Here is a 24,137-nt window from a genome sequence, read left to right on the forward strand (position 1 = left end):
GGGACAAGCGCTGTCTAGAGATTCTGCAAATTAGCAGAAAGATGCAAAATCAGAAAAATCATGCCGGTTGCGACTGATAACTAATGTTTACAAATGATAGAAGAGACTTAACAAATTGATAATTGTGTTAAATGTACCATAATTATCACTCATATCCGCTCCTTATACAGATAACCCGATCAGCATTTTTATAACCTTACTTATTTTCAACCTGGGTTGCACTTTTTTAGATATTCGTTGGGAATTAAGTACTAGCGTGCGGACAAAAGCTCTTCCTTGTGGATATTAAGGAGGTATTTATTTCTTTCTGATTTTGGAATTTCGTTATATTTATCATTAATGTTAGATTTTTGACGATATAAAGATGGAATAGTACACCTTTGTTAGTTATATTTTGCATAGCATCTACATGCTACTGTAACAGCTAATCGCATAATTGTGTTATTGTACTGTCAAAGTTTTGCCAGAGCTCTTATTCGTTTTTTTTTTCAATTTTGTAATGGCTATGAAATATAATTATATATAGTTAATCATTAAGATTTTAAGTGTTGTATTACTATTGTTGTATTATTATGTACAAAATACACGTAAACATGGATATGCTCGGTGATTGTTTTAGAACATATTAAGAATGTTTGTGTTGTTGTTACCATGGTGACGCGTGTCAGAAAGGGCTGTGTTACAAGGCATTTATATAAATTACCAAGTTTTAAGGGTTGTTTTGTATAAATTCTCCGATGTGTTTTTTTTTTTTTTTTGCATAAATTCACTTAAATATGCAAACGATACATTGCAACAAAATAATTGAATACTTCTAACTCAGTTTAAAAATTAGATATTCATGTACGAATATATACCAATTAAAATATCTTATTCATTTATCAACATCCGGGAAGTGTGTATATAAAATATTTTCTAATTAACATTTTCCATTATTGTCTATGCATAAACTTTTTTCAGCATTTTCCAAAACCATGGAATTTAGATACACATGATTGAACCCTTGCGGATACCAACATGGCTGGCACAAACATACAAATAGCACAACATGGGAAATTGTGTTTATTCATTTATGTTGTCGTCTGCAACTGCATTCCCAGTTTTATCACTGGTAAGTATTTTGCATATGAATTTATAAATGCATTTAACGGGGCACTGACTATTTAAAACATTTGGACTTTTAATCAGTCGCTGGAACCCAAAATGATTTGACATTTGGCACCAGATTAGTGCCAAGTTGTGTCGCCTGATCAAACTCTTTATCTTTTGTAGCTTATAATTGAAATCCCACTAATCAAATAATGACCCTGGAGTCAAAATTGGCCTGATCCGTCACTTGATTTTACATAAAGTTAAATATCAAAAATATATATTATGATATCTTTTGTATATCTGTAAGTGTGTAATTGTATACTTTCCTCTACCAAATACATTTAAAGCATGACCCCTATTCTGGGTCACTTGATTTAACAAAGAGTCATATGAAAAAAACTTTAAAAATCTTTTCCTCCCAAACCCGAATGTCTGGAACTTAGATATTTCTTGTGAAGCATGATTTAGTGAGCCTATACCCAGTTTAAAAATATAATGACCCTGGAACTAAAGTAAAAGCTCACCTTAGAAGTCACTTGACATTCTTTACATAGGGAAAAATCTTCCGCTCTCGAAGCACAAGACTTGGAGCAAAAATAATGGTATGTGGCGTTGTGTAGTTAACTTCTACATGTATTTAAAATGGATTTCAGGCGGGCGATCTTAGGGCACCGTGGCCCTCTTGTGTCACAATTCTACCGTTTTTTGTCAGTGATTCTCTATTCTCGATTAAAATGGCATATAAACATAAAATTTTAATACTAAAAAGATTGTTTAATCATGAAAAAAATATGTGTCATTATTGATAAGTCTGCAAGAATAGCATTTTTAAGAAAAGTACAAAGTCTACCAAAAAAACAAAACAACAACAAAAAAAAAACAACAAAAAAAAGATGCGCATTTAACTTCAAAAGAAACCTATAAAAACGTTAAAGATTCTGACGATGCTGTGGAATATATAAAGGTCTAAATCACGACCGATTTATGAAAAATTAAAAAAAATATATGAGTGTCTTCAATATGACATGTATTTCGTTGCACGATAATTATAATGACTATCGGTATAACCCTTTTCTTCTAGGTTTGTAAAACAAACATAAAATATAAAAATCAAACGTAAAAACATTTTTTGTTTTTTAATAAACGTAATGTGTAAAAACAATTTTGGTTTGTAAATAAACGTAAAATGTAAAAACAATTTTGGTTTGTATAGTAAACAAACATAAAATATTTCAGCAATTTTGGTTTGTAAACAAGCGTAAGATGTTAAAAAACAAGTTGGTTGGTAAACAAACATAAAATGTAAAAACAATTTTGGTTTGTAACGAGACGTAAAATGTAAAACCAATTGGCAACAATTGTCGCATTTATATCTCATATTAAGTATTTACACAGTCATTACATTGTTATGTATGTTAAAGGTTAAGTGTTTCAAAACCGATAACTTTTATCTGTCGTTTATTTAAAATCAAATACCAGTCCGAGACCCAGTATTTAAAGGGTAAAATGTCGTTTATTTTGAAATCAGTTTGAAACCAAATCATTTGGGGGTAAAAAATCAGAGATTGGCAGTATCACCAAAGCTCATTATCTGAATACATATCGATCTCATAATATAGGAATTATTTGTATGTCCAATATATCCTTATTGGATTGTTGACATGTATGACCTTTCCATGAATCGGCTAATAATATAAAGTTTTCATTCATTATTGAGTACAAGACGGAATTCTATTGGACGACAGCACAGCAGTCAAACCTTTATTGGACGAGGTGCAACGTCAATCCGTCTAAAGTTCAGATAAACTCAAGTAATTTCTTGCCTAATGCGTAGCTTAATTAGGAGATGATTTAAATCAGATGAGGTGTAACCCGAGTCTGATAAAGGCTTTGAAATTGTGTACGAGTCCAATAGGATCAGTACTGTACTCGACTCAACAATGCATTATTACACCAAATTGTACTCAACCCTTTTTGACATTTTGACAGGGGTTTATTGCTTTGAGTACAATAGCTTTTAATATGCGTTTTTGGATTCTAAAAATGAAAACGAGGGTGAGGTATGATGTACATTTGATATAGATATTTTGGACTTAGAAAATGAAAATAAAAATATTTGGAGTCAGCGATATTCTTAGGTGCAAGGTGAAGAAGGAGTCAACAATAAATTAATCTATTTATTTCATCGTCCACATTTCATCATTGAGGTTAGTACATCCTTATTAGTAAGGCAGGTTACAAAACTCATTGTAAATGTAGATTTCCAAGTAAAATATATCGTGTATAAAATTCAATTTGAACGAAGAGATGTGCACTTTTATGCATTTTCATAACGGTGTATAAACATAAATTGATAGAAATGATGATATAATTATAAGTTTTCTGCAGCTGTAATATAAAGGCCTAAAGTTTGACAAAGGGGAAAAACGCTCGTCACCTAAAATAGTTAATGTAAAACGCAACAGTCCGCATTAGTGTTAAAAAGTGAAAATTTATTTAAACATTTTGCGACTGAAAATAATAAACAAAAATACAGTTTTGATATTTTTATGTAAGTAGCCACTCTACTATTGAGTGCCAACAGTGGGTCAGTAGTGGGTCGGTCTGACATTAAGAAACTCCCTCATTTCAAACGGAAATTATATGATTATGCTTATGATGACGTCGTGTCAATGGAAAATGATAATTCAGCTGAAAAAGGGTTCTTTTTTATTTACATGTATGTGATAAATAGAATAAATTATTTTACACTTTATGAAATATAGCCAACGTACTTTCAGCATTTATAACGTGGTCTTCCAAAAGCAATTATTATTAGATTCAATCTTAACTATAATTTGTGCATTGTTTTCATTTCTAAAGCCCAAAGGTTCATATCAAATCCATGTCAGACCACATCTTACATCGTTTTTATTTCTTGAGTGTCCAAAATCCATATCAAATCCTTATTGTAATTGAAGCAACAAAGTTGCACATGTCTTTGTGTCCAAAAAAATAGTGGTGTGAAATAAAGAGGTCATTAAACATGGTTATGGACAATACTGATTCTATTGGACTCGTGCACCGCTGCAAAACCTATATCAGACTCAGCTAGCGACTCGTCCAATATAATTTTAACAGCTGTTTACTCGTCCAATAGAATTCAGTATTGTACTCAACAGTAATAACCTCATAATTATTCGTGGACGCTCGCATTATATTTTTAATTATTTCATTCAATAAATTCAGTATTGACCCTACATTTATTCAATACCCTCTTTATATTTCAGCGTCAGCACAAAGAATAAACATACTTCCGACTGATCCAGCCGTGTGTACCGGGGACAATATCACATTTACATGTTCTTTAGAGACTACAACTAACTCTAAAAATCAAATTAAACCTGTGTTATCTTCGGAATCTTTAGTTGCCAGTACCAGTACGCATCTAGTAGATTACTGTACGGCTGAAATAACGTTGTTCAACGTTTCCCGTAAACATGATCACGTGGCAGTTTGCTGTATTCTTGACAACACCGACGAAATTTGTGACATGCTCACAGACGCCAGCTCTATTCTAAATGTGTACCGTAAGTGATTTAGCAGAAACTTTTATTTTTTTATATATTATTAATTGATTTTTTTGGGGAAGGATGGGGTGGGTTGGAGGGGGGAATGAGTTTCAGATCATCTTGTACCCATGTAAATTTTCAGTCAGTAACATGGTAACGTGAGATATTTTTTTTTTAATTTTGTTGTTTTCTTGTTTTATTTGCTTTTTTGTTGTTGTTTTTGTCCTTTTTTTGTTGTTTTCTGTGTGCTTTTAATAATAATTCAAATTTCAAGCCTTTTACTCATATAAAACATGTACCAAACATGATATCTTAAGGTGTAAGGAATGAGAGGAGTTTAAACATTTTGCCTAGCAAAGGTCCAAGACACTGCTGAGAAGCTTTACATTTTACCCCATGAAATGGCCGTTTTCATTGAAAAGCCTCCTGTAACAAGTTCAAACTGCTATGAAACTATGAAAAAGGCTTCAATACTGGTGAAACTTGGCACAAATGTTGACTAGACTATAGCCTCTGTAACAGCATGCTAAAATCGACCTGACAGGAGGCCATTTTTAGCCTGTCACGTGTCCAAAATTTTCTTGGCGATGACGCGGACTACCGCCCCCTTCTGACCCCCAAACAGAAGGGGGCACAGCCCCCTTCTGGCAATCCCCTGATGTATATTTGGATGGGGGCGGTGCGGAAAAAGTGGTCACTTTTTTAACAACATTTTTCAAACGAAAAACAGTGTTTTTGGCCTAAATAGGGCATTTTTTCACTGTTTTGAGGCCTCAAAAGGGGGAAGGGGACAAAAAGCCGTCAAAACACGCTTATATAAGGGAAAAGGTTAATACACCTTTCTTCGGGCATTAACATTTAAAGAATTACGCAGAAGAATTTTAAGCCAGCTATACACATCAAAAGTTTAAAAAGCCTAATTTAGAGCATTGAAAAGTATAGCCTAATTCCTAATTTTGAGGGGAAAAAAAGCCTAATAGGATCTTATAATTAGGATGTTTAACCGTCTAATTGTCAAAAAATAAACTCGTCATTGGAGAAAAATTCCTAATTATGATATTAAATAAGACAAATTAGCAGAAAAAAATTATAATAAGTACTTGGACACGTCTTAGTAGGTGACAGAAAATCCTAATTAAGACTTTTTAGCTTAGTCTTTTAAAACTTCTAATTATGAGGATCAGGGGAAATAACTTACACATGAATACCACAAACGATACAAAGCCAGAATTAGATTACTGTTTACTTTTTCAACTCCTTTTAAGGTAGGAGTAACTAAACAATTAGGAGTTATAGTTTTAGTAATATAAAATACAGAACTACTCAGGAGTATTTAATGCTAAAACAGACGTAAGTAACTTTTTATTAGAAGTTTGAAAAAGTTGTGTAGGATTGCATATGATATACATATAGTTGTACAAGAGTTAGTGGTTTTTATGAACATTAAAATTTTGCATTTTTAAAAAGATTTTCGATCGTGCGACCACATACACGCATCGAGGTCATATTGGAAGGAAAGTGACCGTGTGACCACATACACGCATCACAAGAATCCCCTTCTCATTCGAAAAGGGGACAAATACGTGTCCACCTCCTTTTTCAAAGGGCGGACAGCAAAAATATGCCATTCCTTATTGTTAATAATAAGGAGGCCATTTTGCTATAAATACGTCTTGAAATAGTTTATATACAATTGTAATTACGCAAACCAATTTGGATATAAGTTTTCGTCCTTTTTAAGTTCGGTATGCAATTTTAGAGAGATCTTATATAATTTATAGCAAAATCTTGAGTTTACATTATTTTCTACTTTTCATTTGATTTTCAGATATGATTAAGTAATTTAACATGAACGTTTCATAAACGTTTCATTTGCCATATATTTCACACTTTGTTTGCGGATATTAACCTGGGGGCATTTTTGTCAAATTAAGCATTTTCGTACTCGGCTTGACATACATGTACTATATGCAATAAAACGTCATTAAGTTTGATTTGTTCATAATTTGTCTGGGAATATTAAGGCAGAAATTTATAAAAATGGTCAGCCATCAGAACTGAACCAGAAATATTGTGCAGCCTGACTTGCCTCACCACTAGATAATTTATTTCGGTTCCAGCAGGGTAAATATGCAGTGTTGTTTCAGTTATCATATATACACAATTACTTGACGATTGCTGGCTGTGTAGGTTCAAGATCCGTTATAGGGCAAGTCGTGGTTTCCTTGAGCAAGAAACGTTACACTCATTCCTAAATCCTAGTTGGTTCCAGGAAATGATTTGAGATTATATTCTTAAGTTCATAGTTTCCTACATAAATTAAATACATTGTGTAGCATCCAGACAAACTGAACATTTCACGTATTAAAACCATTAGTTTAAGTCGACTAAACAGACATGAATTTATATATAAAAAAAGTATCTACCACTTTGCCTCTAGTCTCTTAAGGCTGTAACTTACTATAGATTTTTTATAATGAATTTTTTCACAGTAAACAACTCCTCACACACCGGCATTTTTCACTTATTATATTGTTTATATTATGTTTACAATATGTCCCCGACAGACACAGAAGCCGGGTTTGGCCGAAACGTATTGCAACGTGGAATTTGACCACTTATGCCTCGATCCATATTCAAGATTTGTTAGGCAGTATTTAGTTTTACCACGTGCACCTTTAATAACGGTAGCCCTGAACGGTACAACGGTAGTTCTTGTTACGAAGTGGATCTAATGAAAGGGAGGTTGCTACAAAGCATGCAATATATTGACCTTTTTTGCCTTGATGTGATTAACACTTGAATTAAATAAATTCCATTTGCCATCAAGTCTCAATGGAACAAAATTTGCCTAGAATTCACAAAAGAAGCTCCACTCCAATGGACTTTTTATCACATTTTAACTTTACATTCAAAGGTATAACGCAGTATAAAAGCTTAGCTTACACTTGCGCAATTCTGCAGAGTCGCTGGCAAAACGGACTTTTTCTGCGGGGTTGTGGTCATTTCTGCGGGGTCGTGTTAGGCAGCGGATCTTCTTTCTTTCTGCGGAGTCGTACATGTAATTAATAATGTTAACGCAAAAGAAGGTCTCAACGAGCGTTATATTGCCGAATATAAACAGATAAGTAATGTAATAAAATGAAAATCGGTTACGTTTTTCAGCTTTACCAATTGAAGTTCAAAACTTTAGTTGTCTGGTCGAAAACTATGACAGATCTCTGAACTGTTCCTGGAGCTATGGGACAATATATGACAGATTTAAAGAACCGGAAGTGGCGCTTCTATGGTATAGTCTTTGTATTTTGGTCTTCTCTCTCTTTTTTTTCTAATTTATCAGTGACAGAAGTTGAAATATTTCGCATTGAAAATATCAAAATTTATATAATACATAAGAGTCAGTGATTTATTTTTTTATCTCATATTGAAAGAAGAGAATGTTTTGTATTACTTATGTGAGGGTCTGTGTGGAATAAACAATAGTATGGTCAAACTAAATTTGGATTGCACAATTTTACCGCGTATTTAGTGAAACATAAAAAAATATTAATTCCAATGTATAAACTTATTTTATATATGTTAACTGCCTTTACATAACATGCTAGAAACATTGTATTATGTGTAAAGCAAATAAACTGTTTTGTATTGTGTTGTATTGTATTGTGTCGTATCGTATCGTGTCGTGTCGTGTCGTGTCGTGTTGTGTTGTGTTGTGTTGTGTTGTATTGTATTGTGTTGTGCTGTTTTGTTTTGTGTTGTATATTGTACTGTATTGTATTGCATTGCATTTCATTGTATTGTATTGTGTTTTATTGTATTGTATTGTAAATGGTGTTAATGGTGTTGCTTACTCATCTTGATGATTAATCTGTTCCAAGGAAAAGCGGTGATTCACCTTGGATGCACTGTCCATATCTTGACATAGAGAATGGCTTTTGCTTTTGGGAAAACACTGAAACTGACTTCACGTTTAGAGAGATTCAAATGATAGTTAGTTTGGAACAAACCTGTGGAAAAAGCGCCGAGTCGCATTTTTTAACAGATACTTCCAAAATAGGTAAATTCGAAAAAAAGCTTGTTTTAAGATAACAAACAATATTACGAATCTTGTAAGTAAGTTTGCTTTTGTCTGATAAGTTATTAAATGATTGAATTTGTATACGAGTGCCGTCCGTAACCTAGTTGTAATGGTTCGTTCTTGACTTCAAATCCCTTGCCCCTTTACCGCTGTTGGTTTGACTCCCGCAAGGGACTTTGGAAAACCTTCCCAGCTAGCTAAAGGTACGTCGGTGGTTTTACTCAGGTGCATCTTTGTGCATGGAATAATACGCGAATGAGGCTTCCACTAGATGCAGTTTTGGCGCGATTTAAAACACAACCATGCAAACCAACATGTTAATGAGTTATTAGTAACAAGTGGTATTTTCAAATCATAGTTCCTAACTAAGATATAGTGAATGAAAATTAATATGAATATAAAGATATAAAAGACGAAGCAACAATAAAGGAATGCGGCTCTATTTTATTTATCTAAAAGCTTTGCATTTACAGAAAAAATGTTTGTCAAAAAGTTTACAAATAAACCTCTAGACAAAGCATTGTCTTACATGGTTATGTGAAATTTTGATACATGTAATTGCTTAGACGATGCGTCACTAACAATGTATCAAACTTTAACAAAATAATTTTATGTCATTAGTAAAGCCGAATCCTGTTGTGGAATTTTCAAGTAATGTCATAAGTAGCACCTGTATTGAGGTAAAATGGCAATCAGCTGACATGACATATCCGAAAAGACATACTGTCAAAGTATCCGGCCGATGGAAAGATAACTGGGTAAGTTACAAGTCTTAAAGTATGATTCCAGTTACCTCCCATGGTGTTCATGTGATTGAATATAATTAGATTTTCAATTTAGTTCTTTTTCACTGACAATTTATGTGGATTCATTTTCAAAACTACAAAAAGATAAAAACTTGAGATAGTTTGCAATTCTGAAATCTATTTAGATATATTTTCATTATCCGGTATCAATTAGGTAGAAATACCAGAAGTCCGGTTTCACCTAGGTTGAAATACCGGTAATCCGGTATCACCTTGGTTGAAATAACGGTAATCCGGTTTTCATCTCGGTTGAAATATCGGTAATCCGATTTTCTTCAAGGTTGAAATACCGTAATTTGGTTTCATTTGCGGTTGAAATACCGGTTATCCGATTTCACCTCGGTTGAAATTTTGTAGACTTCCTAATACATGTATATATGTTATTATCCTGAATATGTGCCAAGCTTTAAACTTACATTTTAGGAGTTTCAATTTAACACCACTTTCATTACCGAGCAGCAGACACAAACGAGAAGACTATGTGACCTTCACCCCTACACGAGCTACACTGTGACAGTCAGCACACTTCCAATAGGGAACCAGTCCGGTTATAATAGTGATCCGAAATCGGTTGTCGCGGTTACGTATACTGATAGTAAATATATTTTCATCTTACCCCTAAGTCTGTTGGATTCCATTGCCACTAACATATAGTACCAGATTAGTCTGTAGATCCGTCGTGCAGTCTAACAAAGCTTTAAAATAGACTGTACCAAATTCAAAGATTGGCAAATTCAGCCGTTTCTGGCTTAAAAGACTTTTCAGATTTTTGTAATAGAAATTTAAACATAGTGTGTATACCCTTTTGTATAATTATTTATACAGGGGGGGTTATTTAGCTGCACGGCGTCCTCTAATTGTCCTATATAGTGATGAGCAATTTTCATCACTTTGTGACTATTCCGCCAGGTCTTTGGAAACTGTTACCAAACATCTTCTATACATTTCATTATATGCATGTAATTATGTCTAAAACTAATACCTATGAAACACAAGTTTATGTTGATATTCTTATGGGCTAAAGTATATCATAATAACTGTTTATTATTATTAATGCTTTTAAATCAATTGTGATTTTAAGAACCAGCTTCGAGTCCAAAAGTTATACAAGGGGGTTACCACTGGCATCCCAGGGAATGCGAAGGAAACAACAAGGAAAGGCGTGTGTGCATATTTTGGAAGGTAACAGTATTCCGACAATCCAAATTATTAGACACCATTTAAAGTATGGTAAATAGTATAGTAAATTATTTTGAAACATTTGCATATGAAAGATATAATACTTTGGTATTTGTGAGACTGTTGGAAATTCATAAATTTCCTAACGCCATACTGTCTTTACTTCTTAAATGTTGCATAAGAAAGCTTTCAGCTTAAATGTCGATCGGACCTTCCAAATTTTTCGCTACGCCATAAATGGATATTTAGAATAATAAAACAGGCAAGTGCAAAACACGATCCCACCACCAAACAAAAGAAGTGTGTGTGTGTGTGTGCGTGCGTGCGTGCCTGCGTGCTTGTGTGCGTGCGTGCGTGCGTGTGTGTGTGTGTGTGGGAGGGGTATTAGATGTGGGCATAAGCCACATTTTACCTGCCTCTGTCCCCGCACTCCTAGGTCAATATGATGGTTAATATTTGTCGACAAAATAGTAATGGATTTTTCAAATCGCAGTCCTGGGTTACAACTAACTGTTATTGAGTGGTGTATGAATTCTGATAAATAATCTTGCCCGCGTTGTCGGAACAATACTTAGTCCCTTACACTACGTTGCAATCGGAACGTCTTCGGCTATTATCCATAATAAATGACAGAAATCAAAGGGCTGCAAGCTCTGTGGTATTTTCTGATCTTTGCAATCTAAATCGCACTGTATATCTGTATTATTTTCCTGAATAAGTTTATTTTTATGTACTATAATTCTTCTTGCAGGGCACCAGAGTTTGATACATACGGAATTTTGCATGACTAGAGTTGCATCAAAAATCATTATGTTCATTTGTATGACAGCCACACTTTATCCTAGCATAACGTGGCTACTTCCTTAACAAAGAAACTTTAAAAATAAATTTAAAAAATAGTTGCCTTGAATGGGATTTGAACCCCAGACCTCTGACACTCTAAACGAGCGCGTTACCCCTGCACCACGGAGAAGTTATACGAAGGGCCTGAATAAAATCAAGTAATACTAAATTAAGAATTTCCATTGCATTTCGGGTTTGTAATCCTTATTAATTTCGAGGTATTTTGTTCACGATAAACCTGTTGTTTAACATTGGTGTAAATAATTTAGCAAAAATCTTCTCGCCAAAACAGTCCGACATGTATATATTCCACTACTCGACAGTCAGATTTATTTGTGTAGTATTCGGTAATCGACATCGCTAAAAATAGCATTTTCATTGATTAAAATCATATCCATCCGCGTAATTTGTGAATGTACATTTATTGACAATTCTATAACTCGAAGTTACTTTTAAACTTTGAATGCGTTGTAATTTGTTGGATACTTGTAACAAAATAAAACTATTTCTTTTAAATCGCTAGGTTTAAGCTGTTTTAAGAACTACTTGTTGTTAGGTTTGTCGTGAAACCGCTGTGTAAGAGATTGAATGTTAGCTTTGTATTTCCTGATCTTCGATCAGAAAATACAACTATTAAACGTCAAGATTATTCAATGAGAAATGACGTTACAAACGTGCCAGTATTATAAATGTATTTCGATCAGTCATAACAAAACACTCCGGATAGATGATGTGAAAGGTCAAACGTCATTTGCAGTTGAAATATACAACATTCAACTGGAAATTACGTCTGTCTAATCAAATACATGAGATGGAAACAAATCATTGATCTCAAAATGTACTCTAAAAACAAACCAAAGGAGAAAAGACGTTTTATCACGAAAATCAGTTACATTAATTTATTTAGAATATATGTAAAGCAAAATGTTTTTAGAAAGTTAAAAAAGAACACTATGTTTTTGAACATCTGTAGTAATAAAATATTTCTAAATATATGTGCAAAAAATGTTTTGTGATAGTATATCTCTAAATATCTGTGACAAAATATGTTTTGTATATCTGCAGGTACAATTTGCTTTATATATCTTTAGATATAAAAAGGATTTTGACATATTCATATAAATAAATATTCAAACATTGATTGATAAATTTAGATACATAAAGTCGATACATTTACACCGTAGGGAACGTGTTACAGTATCGCGCTTTCCGATTACAGTATAGAATTTTAAAGATGGAGGATTATTTGTGGCGAAGACAGATAGGTGATTTTATTCCGGTCCATACTACAAGTAGTTCAGTTTCTTAAAGATGTTTTTGTAATTTGCTTATAAGGAACTAGATCAGGTATCTAGCCATATATTTTTTCAGACCCTGCACCGCAGTTTTATCTCTACATATTGTCTCATAAATGTGCTGATTTGACAGATTGAAAATTTGAATCGAGAGACCAACGCATTTTTCTCCAATTCCGACATTATTTAAGCATGTCTACAAAAAGTAAACCTACATAACATTAGTCCTTTGTGTTTAGAAACGTTTATAAAAGTAAATGACCAGTTGAACCTATTTTCTTGTTCGTCAAATGCGTTTGAAAAATAAACAATGTTACAGTATAGAGCGAGGTGAATTGTGCAGGGTTACAGTATAGACCCAGCGATTTTTATCTGATTTTGTTACAGTTTATACCCAGATTTCTACGGAATGCCGTTAGGGCCATCGCCTATAAATGTGTTGATCTAAAACGCGATAGTCGATAGTACGATGGTGGAAACGCGAAATCACGAAACTACGATGGTGAAAACGCGAAAGCACGATGATGAAAACGATAGTTTATCGCGCTTTCATCATCGTAGTATCGTACTGTCGCGTTTTCATCATCGTGCTTTCGCGGTTTCATCATCGTGCTTTTGCATTTTCACCATCGTAGTTTCGTGATTTCGCGTTTTCATCATCGTACTATCGACTATCACGTTTCAGATCAACACATTCATAGGCAATGGCCCTAACGGCATTCCGTAGATTTCGGTTACAGTTTAGACCTCAGTATTTTCTATATATACTAGGTAAAATGTATAAATGATGATATTATAGACTTTTAAATTAAGCTTATTGGCCCGATGACTATTCGTCCGTCTGTTGTACACATGTGTGTCCAATGACATCCGCTCAGTAACTACTTGGCCAGATTTGATGAAATGCACATGAATTTCTACCAAAGTTGTTCAAATGGTTTCGGTTGCAATCTTGGATACGAAAACCAAAAATATAGATTTTTAAAAAAGGCAATATAAATCATTCTTCTCCCGAACCAAAAAGCATTCGCTGTGAAGCATTTTGCAAAGAAAGATAAAATCATGACCCTGGCGTCATTTCGAATGCTTCCTTGTTGAAATGGGAATTATTTTGTCATTGTTGAATTAAAAGTCGTTTTTTTATTACAGACATTCTGTACGGAAGTTTTCATGTTTCTGAAAAGGAAAATGATATTGAAAGATATCAAGCAAAAATGACAGACAATTACACTATATTTTCCATAGAGCCTGATGGAGGTACATAATAGTGGCAGAGTCGGGTTAAGGTCTTTCTTCTAAGTAAAACGTTTACTGGGATCCATGATACAAAAACATGTAATTTCAAAAAAAAAATGTTCATGCTTTTTATGTAGTTCTTCATCGTTATAAATCAAACACTGCTTCAGCAATACACGAACAATTATTATTCTGTTGCATTGCAAAAAATAGGGAAAATGTGATCTCTAAAGAAAGAAAATGCTTCTTTACTAGCTTCTATAAAATACTTTGACTTGAAAGTGAAGACATATGAAGGGTATTTTCAACGGAAAATAATTATGATTAAATATTGGATTAAGTTATTATCGCTTCAAGAAAAGTACTATCCTTTTTAAAACATATTCTATGTTAAGAATGGACAACAAGCAGTTATTGTAGCTTAAAATTCACTGTATACAGACACAGAATATCTACATTTTCATTCAAATAAAAAATATGTTGATCTTATCATTTTATTTCTTCAGTTTGTTTTAGTTTTGATTTTATATTACCAGTACATTATGCATGATTAAAAAGACAAAAAAAAATAAAAATAAAGTAATACATGTCATACGCTAGTTTTTGAACTCCGATTTCTTGGGTGACAGTCGTCAACAACATCCACTAGGCCAGAGAGTCTATAACTAAAAGTATTGTTAAAAATAAATTCTACCGTTAAAACTATCTGTAATCTTTTGTCCATCAATGTGAAGTAATCTTTTGTCCATCAATGTGAGGTTATCTTTTGTCCATCAATGTGAGGTTATCTTTTGTCCATCAATGCGAGGTAATCTTTTGTCCATCAATGTGAGGTTATCTTTTGTCCATCAATGCGAGGTAATCTTTTGTCCATCGATGTGAAGTAATCTTTTGTCCATCGATGTGGGGTTATCTTTTGTCCATCGATGTGGGGTTATCTTTTGTCCATCAATGTGAAGTAATCTTTTGTCCATCGTTGTGGGTTTGTCTTTTGTCCATCGTTGTGGGTTTATCTTTTGTCCATCGTTGTGGGTTTATCTTTTGTCCATCAATGTGAAGTAATCTTTTGTCCATCAATGTGATGTAATCTTTTGTCCATCAATGTCAGGTAATCTTTTGTACATCAATGTAAAGTAATCTTTTGACAATCAATGTGTGGTAATATTTTTTCTATTCGGTTAAAAGGTGGTGACTACCGGTAAAATGTAAACAAAACAATGTTGTATTTTGGCTGGATTTTTATAGCGATGTAAATGTTAAATTCGTATAATTGAGTTACTGTTGCATTCATGAAGGGTATGGAATATTATTAAAATATGTAAGTTGGAATTTGAATGTTGCATAAAGAGGTTATCTTGAACTTTTAGAAATTGAATGTGTGGAGAGACTTTTTGTGAGCAATTTGTGATCGCAAAATAGCCTGAGGGTCTACCGTCCGTGACAAAATTTGCGGTCACGCATGACTGAGCCGCTATCGGCTTTAATATGCTTTTGTTGAACAGTGTGATATTTATATATTTATAGAAGATTTATGTCGAAATGATTTATGTATCATAATGAGCTCAAATGAAAGCAAGACAACGCTCTTCAACTGTTAGTGAATTAGATACCAGTGACAATATTGACAATCAACCTGTTTACTCAGTTTTTAAACAAAAATGTAAAAAGACTAAAACTAATAAGTAAAGCACAGTAATCCAAAACCTCAATCTAATAGCACGCCCAAAAATAATTGCATTATGGACGACAGCTCGGTGTATAATACTTCTGCATGTTTAAAGGAAACTTTATACGAAACAAAATTTGAAAAGCAGCTGGCAGACATCAGTATTCAATTATCAACACTCCTATCAAAAGATGATACCACTTTTATAAAGAAAATTATCAAAGATAAAATGAATGAAATGAAAGTAAGTTAATGACTAAGAGAGTAGAGGTTCTCGAACATGACGTCCATACACAAGCTCAGACAATTGAAAAACTAGAACGAAAGATTTAAAAAAGATGAATTTTGCTGTGAAAAATTTGAAAACGAGTCCGAACAATACAGTCGCAGAAATAGTGTTCGAATCTTTGGCATTACGGACGATTGCAAAAATTATTAGACACAATAAAAAGCAAATCAGATCTTGTTCTGCAGAAAGCAGATATTGACATCAGCCACAGACTTGGAAAATACAAAGTCGGCAAGCATAGGCCAATTATAGTTAAATTTGTAAGACGCCAAACAAAAGTCGAACTTTTCAACAGGTCAAAACACCTGAAAGAACATAAGATTTATGTCAACGAAGATTTGACGAAAATGAACGCGGACATGTTGGCATCCTGTCGTGTAAAAGACAAGTCAAATGTTGAAAAAGCGTGGTCTTTTGAAGGAAACATTTACGTGAAATATGCATCACAGGGATTTGCGACGCAATTTCAATTAAACTACCGCTATTGGTTAAATCTATCGTGGCCGGAAAAGGATAAAACACGTGCTCAGGATTTAAGCAAAAGCCAAGGATACTCATTTTAAATAAAAGGGCTGCAAGCTCTGTGGTTTTTTCCTGATCTTTGCAATCTAAATCGAACTGTATTTTCCTGTATTAGTTTATTTTTATATACTATAATTCACCTTGCATGGCACCGAGATGCAGCGACTGCGTTTGGATTTTTTACTTTAACAGTTTGAGTTTGATACATACGGAACTATGCATGACTAGAGTTGCATCAAAATTCATTTATGTTCAATTTTTTTGACAGCCACACTTTATCCTTTTATCCTCCCATATCGTGGCTACTTCCTTAATAAAAAAAAGTTGCCTCGACTGGGATTTGAACCCCAGACCTCTCACACCCTAAACGAGCGCGTTACCCTTGCACCACGAAAATGTTTAACGAAAACAGTCTGAATAAAATCAAATAATTCTAATTTTAGAATATCCATTCCCACAGATATATAAATCTTATATTTAGCTCCACGGCAATCCTTATTAATTTCGAGGTATTTTCTTCACGATATACCTGTTGTCTAAAATTTATGTAAATAATTTAGCGAAAATCTTCTCCCCAAAACAGTCCGACATGTATATATTCCACTACTCGACAGTGTAATACGCTCTGAGGTATTCGGTAATCGACATCGCTAAAAATAGCATTTTTATATTCATCCGCGTAAATGGTGAATTGACAATTCTATAAGCCAACGCTACTTTTAAACTTTGAATGCGTTGTAATTTGTTTGATACTTGTAACAAAATAAAAATATTTCTTTCTTTAACATCACTAGTTTTAAGCTGTTTTGAGAACTACTTGTTGTTAGGTTTGTCGTGAAAATTCTGTTTCAGAGATTGAATGTCCGCATTGAATTTTCTGATCTGCGATCAGAAAATACAAAAACCGAAAGGTTGCTATTGACTACGTTGTATTAAACAGCCGTAACACTACCATCCTTAAACAGGTTCCATCAAATCGAAAATAAAGCTTATTGTGTTTGTTGCAGCCTCTTGTAGAAGTAGAAAAGAACGGGAAAATAGAAAGTCTACCATTCAAAACAAACGCTGTCCATGGTAGCAGACGACAATATCAATCTAAATTTGACCATGATCAAACGTACGGTTGCCTTGACAACGCGCCCTGCAATGACAGCTTCAACTTTACCATTTCTGCAAGAAATGTAAACGGAACTTCTGAACGCTGGTCAAGTTTATCGATATCGTCTGCTTCGTCAGGTAAACCACTTGCATAATCGAGTTCCTTTGTATTCGATTCATCATCAAAACATTCACTTACGATTTGTGTATGTATTGCTTGCAATGTATGTAGAGTTATGGCTGCATTTCCGCATTTTATTGTGTAAAAGCCTTTGCTGAACATCATGCACTTCTGGATAAAACCTCGATAAAAGTAGTTCCTCATTTTGCAGTATTGTTACATTTTTTAGTCTGTTTCTTTTCTTTTTGTTCGACTTTTAAACCCCCTGAACTAGATGTTTTCAAAGATATTTATTTTTTCTGAATAGTGCCTATGGCGGGTTTACCTTATTTTTACGTCTGATCTTTAACCTTTAAAAAATCACCACCAACAAAAAACAGCTGTAAAAAACAACAACAAAAACACCTAATACACATACTAGTATTAGTTCTTTTCTGTAGTCAGAATGTGCGTCTTTCAAACCTTGCAATATGTTTTTATTGTTTTAAAACAATCAGAAGCTATCATTTTAACTACATGTACATTGTTTGAGTAGGTTGTTTGTTGTTGTTGTTGTTGTTGTTAATGATAGTGGTTTCCTTTTCATCTTTTTTCACTCAGAGAATATCTTATACGAAGATATATATACCTATTTTACTTGTATTCCTTAAGTCCTATACCTTAAGTCCTATTTTACTTATATTCCTTAAATCATATTTCATTGTATGCCTTACGTCCATTTTTACTTGTATTCCTCTTTTATATGTGTCCCTTAAGTCCTGTTTAATTTGTATCCCTTAATACTTATTTTACTTTATATATACTTGTATACTTTAAGTCCTATTTTACTTGTATCCCTTAAGTCAAAGAATATTATTTTATTTGTATCCCTTAATTCCTATTTTGCTTGTATACCTTAAATCTTATTTTACTTGTATTCTTTAAGTCCTATTTTACTTATATACCTTATGTCCTATTTTATTTGTACCCCTTAATTCCTGTTTTACTTGTATACCTTTAAGTCCTCTTTATTTGTATGCCTAAAGTCAAAGTTAACTATTTTACGTGTACCTTTAAGTCATATTTAACTAGTATCCATTACTCATATCTTGTTTGTATAATGTATCAACATATTTAAATTACACAAAAAAATCAAACATTATATATATATATATATAATGTATATATTATATTACACCATATTATTTTATTTTACAATTCAGGTATGTTACAACCAGCATTTTACGTGGAGGCGGACATCATGAATAAATTATACTTTAACTTAAAACCTTCCGAAACCACGAAAGCGAGCAGCGCCCTGGTTTCCTGGTGTCATAACCACAATGGTGACTGTCAGGTATAACAAATAACCTTGAATTTTGAATAAAATTGGTGTTTTGTACCGTAACAAGGAATGCTTTGCTTTTAAAAGGAAACTTGATACATTATATGTTACTATTAAGTGCGTTGGTTACAAATAAGTCGGTCATGGACGCATTCTACTTGATTGTATAACTATGCAAATAGGCAAGGTGAAATCCTACACGGAAAAGAAATATTGCACGAGGCAGCTGGGCAACTGATGAAGTCTATTAAAGCGAAACATGTGTTTTTATAAACTGTGTTTATTTGTGATATTTTTATATCACATTAAAAGCCCATTTTGCCCTAGAAGTGCTTCATTTTAATTTCTAAAAGGTATTCTTATATAGTTTCCAACAAGTTACTCATTGGCCAATTATTCTTCTGTTTTTCTTGGCACTTGGTACATTGATAGTGATTGAGTACTTTGTATGTAAGTCAAAATACTACTTTTTTACATTTTGCTACCATTATGATTTTTTTACATTTAGCGCTATTTTCTTCATGTAACAAGCATCTAACATGCTTTCTATCTATTATTTAAACGTTATAAAACTCATGTTAGACTTTTATTAAGAAGTAAATATTTATTCATTTCTGTAGCATTATGTGCCTTTAAAGGCGTACAAATAGATCTATGGCTAAGCCTATTAAATGATAAGAAACCGCCCTAGAAATGTTGATATAACAGTGGTCATGAAACCTCGATATATTTTTTGTTAGCAAACCACAGTTTATGTCAAACTGCTCACGGTGGTTTAATTCACCGACACTCGGTAGTCAGACTCCGATCCCACCATGCTCCTCCCTTTTCAACTCTGAAACTTATTACATTTTAATACAAGTGGGGCTCAATCATAAACGAATTTCGATTAAACTTCCACATGAATGAAAAAAAAATCTTATTTACCAAAGTCTCAAAAAAGTAAAAATTGCAGACACAGAACGTAAACAAATATCCCCGGCAATTAAAACATTTTTATGTACACTTGTTATTTTCCGGTGTCAACCGATATAATATGTATATTGAATTTCCTTTCAGATGGTTTTAACTTGCATTATGATACGGTAGCAAACTTTGTCCAAAAATGTTTTTCATCTAGACTCAAATTTAAAAAAAAATAAGAATTTATTCACTGTTTTCATTTAATATGCTTTAGTTTCGTATTATTACAGTCTTTTGTTATTTGTGTTTGCTAATCATAATAATGTGCTTTACATCTTGTACAATATCAGTATTATGATTATATGCCTGTAAAGGCCATTGATTCTTTACTATTCTATTTTGTTCCGTTCCGTTCTATTCTATTCTATTCTACTATTCGTTTCATGATATTGCTTATTGTCCAAGCAATACGAGATTTCATCGCTTATTGAGCCGGGACACAGACAGTACTCAGAATGCGAAATGTTAAACCGCGCATTATTTGGTCGTTTAAATTTTCGGAGTCTGAAATATTTTCTTTATTGTATCTTTAATTTTTTTAATTCATGTGAAAAATAAAATAAACAAGCCTAAGATTGGCACAGGTGTCACATTCATGTTTCGATAATCTCAGAATATCAAGTGACCGTAGAAAACAGCACGTGACTTCGAAATGGAAGCTACGACAAAGAAAACAGTTTTTAGTGGCAGATACGATGACATATTCCAGCAATGACATATTGCAAGTGTTCAATTTGTTTCGGTTTTTCAATTTGTTTAGACATAAAACGTTCATTTAACATTCGCTTCACTAACCACTTGTTGCGTACATGACCGAACACATCCGCATAATATTATATTTCTTCTTTGTGAGTACAGTGGTATGTGCAGAGAAACAAAGGGGGGTCACTGTGTAGGAGTTTGACCATATGCCAAATTTCATTTTAATATATGATTTATGATATTGAATAAATTTGCAATATTTGTGTACATAGAAATTATTAACGTCTCGATTGTCCAATCAAAATTGACGTTATAATATCTACATCAAAAAAATGTTATTAATTTAAGAAAATGTTGTTTTTTTTAAATAGAGTGACTCTGAAGTTCAGTGGAAGACATTTTCTTGGGGTACAGAACAGGTTGTTGTGCAGCTTGAGTTCAATGAAAACCCACAAGACTTTCTGTATGGTGTTAGTGCGGTGTATGAAGAGGGCAGTAGTGGTTTAGAGTGGCAAGAATGCGTATATTCCAAACACAAAGGTTTGTCATATTTGGAAATTTAAAAAAAATATATGTAAAATGAAAAATACACCTCGTTTTTTATAACCTTATTTTATCCAATAAAAAGGGGCCATCATCTAGGGTGCCAAGGTAATCATGAATTTATCAATTTATAACTTCTGTATATATATGTTTACCAAACATTATTTTGTTAGGTCAGTATGGGATGGTTCCCGGCCCATATTGAGCATTTGGGCGGGGAGAATAAATGGGGTCAACCCTATTGTCGGGACCACAAAAGGATTCACCGGATCTGAATATGAAATATGTGTACGAGATCTCAACATACTAATTTACATTACTAATAATATGACGCACTGTACTTCAGATAAATTTGTTATATACTAGACGCGGACTTCTATTCTGAGTTTCAAAATAAAGAGTGCACTTGATATTAGGGAAGTTTTGTATATTTATTTAAGCAAAATATTTGTCATATTTGGTATAACATTATTCAGAAATGTTTTGTCACTACATGATGGTTTTCATTTAATTGAAATTTGATTATTATAAGGACTTTGGTTCCGCGTAAACAGATGAGGGATGGGTAATAAAAGTTGCAGATATGTGCCTTTTGTAAATACATTTTTGCCATTGGGTATTAGATTATTGAATGAAACATCATTAAAATCCCAGCCCATATGACGTTGTAGTTTCGAAAACTTTCATCGGTCCATCCATGAGCTCGAGGTACTAATTAGTGGTCACGTAAGAAGACAAACAAGTGTTAAAAATCACAATTCTGCAACTTACCTTTCGCTACACGAAACCAAAACTCTGATAATTTCAGAAAGAATCAAACCGTTGTATGGTCTATACAATTTGTAAATTTTGTTACTAAATTTACCACTATTTTGCTCATGTATGTATACAGAACTTCAAAGTTACCAAGTGCACACTTTCTTTTGAAACTGAGTATAGTTTGCTATTCGTGTATTAAATTAAATTATAAAAAAAAATATTAATTTTTATATTCTACAGTTTTATCATGAAATTATATTTAGTACACGTGAGAAAATGCTTTATTCGAGGTAACATGAGACACTCGGGATAATTTCCTGTTTATATAACTGATATTTTACGGTAACACAATCAAATAAATGTCCAGGAAACACACAGGATGATCACCACAAAAAGAAAATAAACTACTCTAATTAAAAATTTTGATTCCCGTCAAGGGGTCTTTATTTGGGAAACCCCACATTTTCTCAAAAAAAAATAATATCTGATACTTCTCATAATGTAACAATTGGCTGCCCGGACATGTGCAGTTACTCTGAAGTTTCTAGTTTCATTATTTTGGTATTTGTTATCATTTCTTTTTGTATTGAAAACTTAAAAATAACATACTTATGCATTCGGCCGGGTATCTTTTGTAAAAGATACTTCTTGTTTTCTTTGATTTCAGAGCCAAGTAGGGAACCTGGCAACGTGGTAATAGCAAATGGACCAATGGATAACTCGCTCTTAGTTTCCTGGGATAAACTGAACTGTAAACCGGGCGAACCATATATTGCTATATACAATGTTTTGTACATGAATTTAGATGACGGAGTGCAAAAATGTTTGTATAGAAATTTAGATAAACACAATATACATATTCTAACTTAGTTTAGTCTATTGTTTTGCAATATTGACTGAGACTCACTAATTTTCGAAAGCTTTTTCGTTAGTTTCCGTAATTTATTACGATATACTATTAGAATAGGAAAGTTTTCGATGCTTTATTTTATACGAACGTCCTAGTGGTAAGTATTATAGCATAGCAAGTGCGAAATAACAAACATGTTCGAATCCTGAACAAACTTTTTTCAGATTTCTTTATTTGTTTTTAATTATGTGCAGCATTAGTGGATGAATCATTTCTTTAATTTCTTGTGTCTTTTCTTTGAAAAATCATAACTTTGGTATATACATTGTAGATGTTTGTGTAAATTTTCATAACTTCAATTTGTACAAGAGGTGATCGGCATGCACTTTATAGTCAAGTTTCGAAAATTATAATAAAAACAACAACAACAACTACAACAACATAAAAACAATGTTTCATTAAGATTCGAACCTTAAACGTCAGTTTGATACTAAAAGCACTAAGGCTAGTTAGGCAAGTGTTGTGTCAGTAACTGTAAGTGATACATAAACCATGTTTACCGTTATGCCATACTTTAAAATCCATATGATATACTTCGGAATCCAACTATTACCGACAAAAGGTCCACCACAATTGTCTCCAGTCCTGTCCCTAGCAGGTATACATTCTTCTATACATAATACATGGTCTTTTTGTGTAGTTTTGTGTATTTCCTGTCATGCAGACAAAAGATATACAAAAAACTGACTTCAAAACGCATATGTATCATTACATAAGCTCAAGGGTTTGCAAAACCAAATAAAAAAGAAACAAAGAAACATTTAAATACGCATTTAAAACGCACAATTATAATATAGTTTTCAGTGAGGGGTCATCGCGTTTTTTCTGAGAATGAACACGCACAGTACGACAGTACGATGATGACAGTACGACAGTGTAGTGGCAAAGCGCGACAGTACGATGGCGAAGCACAACAGTACGATTGTGAACCACAACAATACCATTGTGACAATACAACAGTTAGATGGCTAAGCATAGCAGTACGATGGTGCCAGACTATCGTAGTGTCGTTTTGTCACCATCGCACGGACGTAATCGTACTGTCACCCTCGCACTCTCGTACTGACACCATCGTAAAGTCGCACTTCGCCATCGTACAGTTTGGTACTGTCTGCGGATTTTCTTTTTTTAAGAAAACCCACTGACCTAACGGAAAAAAC

The 24,137-nt window shown here is 33.3% G+C and overlaps 1 protein-coding gene across 1 annotated transcript; it reads left to right on the plus strand.

The window, feature by feature from the left end:
• Positions 1-229: 229 nt before the first annotated feature.
• Positions 230-22,890, plus strand: LOC132718546 (interleukin-6 receptor subunit beta-like; the record flags this gene model as incomplete). Its single annotated transcript, XM_060702259.1, has 12 exons — positions 230-293; positions 961-1,111; positions 4,362-4,661; positions 7,809-7,932; positions 8,522-8,700; positions 9,343-9,479; positions 9,951-10,122; positions 10,609-10,709; positions 17,565-17,793; positions 18,979-19,112; positions 21,137-21,305; positions 22,735-22,890. Coding segments are annotated over exons 2-12 (1,795 nt in total), but the record flags the coding sequence as incomplete, so codon positions are not given.
• Between the last annotated feature and the right edge of the window lie 1,247 nt (positions 22,891-24,137).

This window comes from Ruditapes philippinarum, unplaced genomic scaffold, assembly GCF_026571515.1.
Source record: "Ruditapes philippinarum isolate M1 unplaced genomic scaffold, ASM2657151v2 ctg8189_1_1_1_1, whole genome shotgun sequence".
Taxonomy (NCBI): Eukaryota; Metazoa; Mollusca; class Bivalvia; order Venerida; family Veneridae; genus Ruditapes; species Ruditapes philippinarum.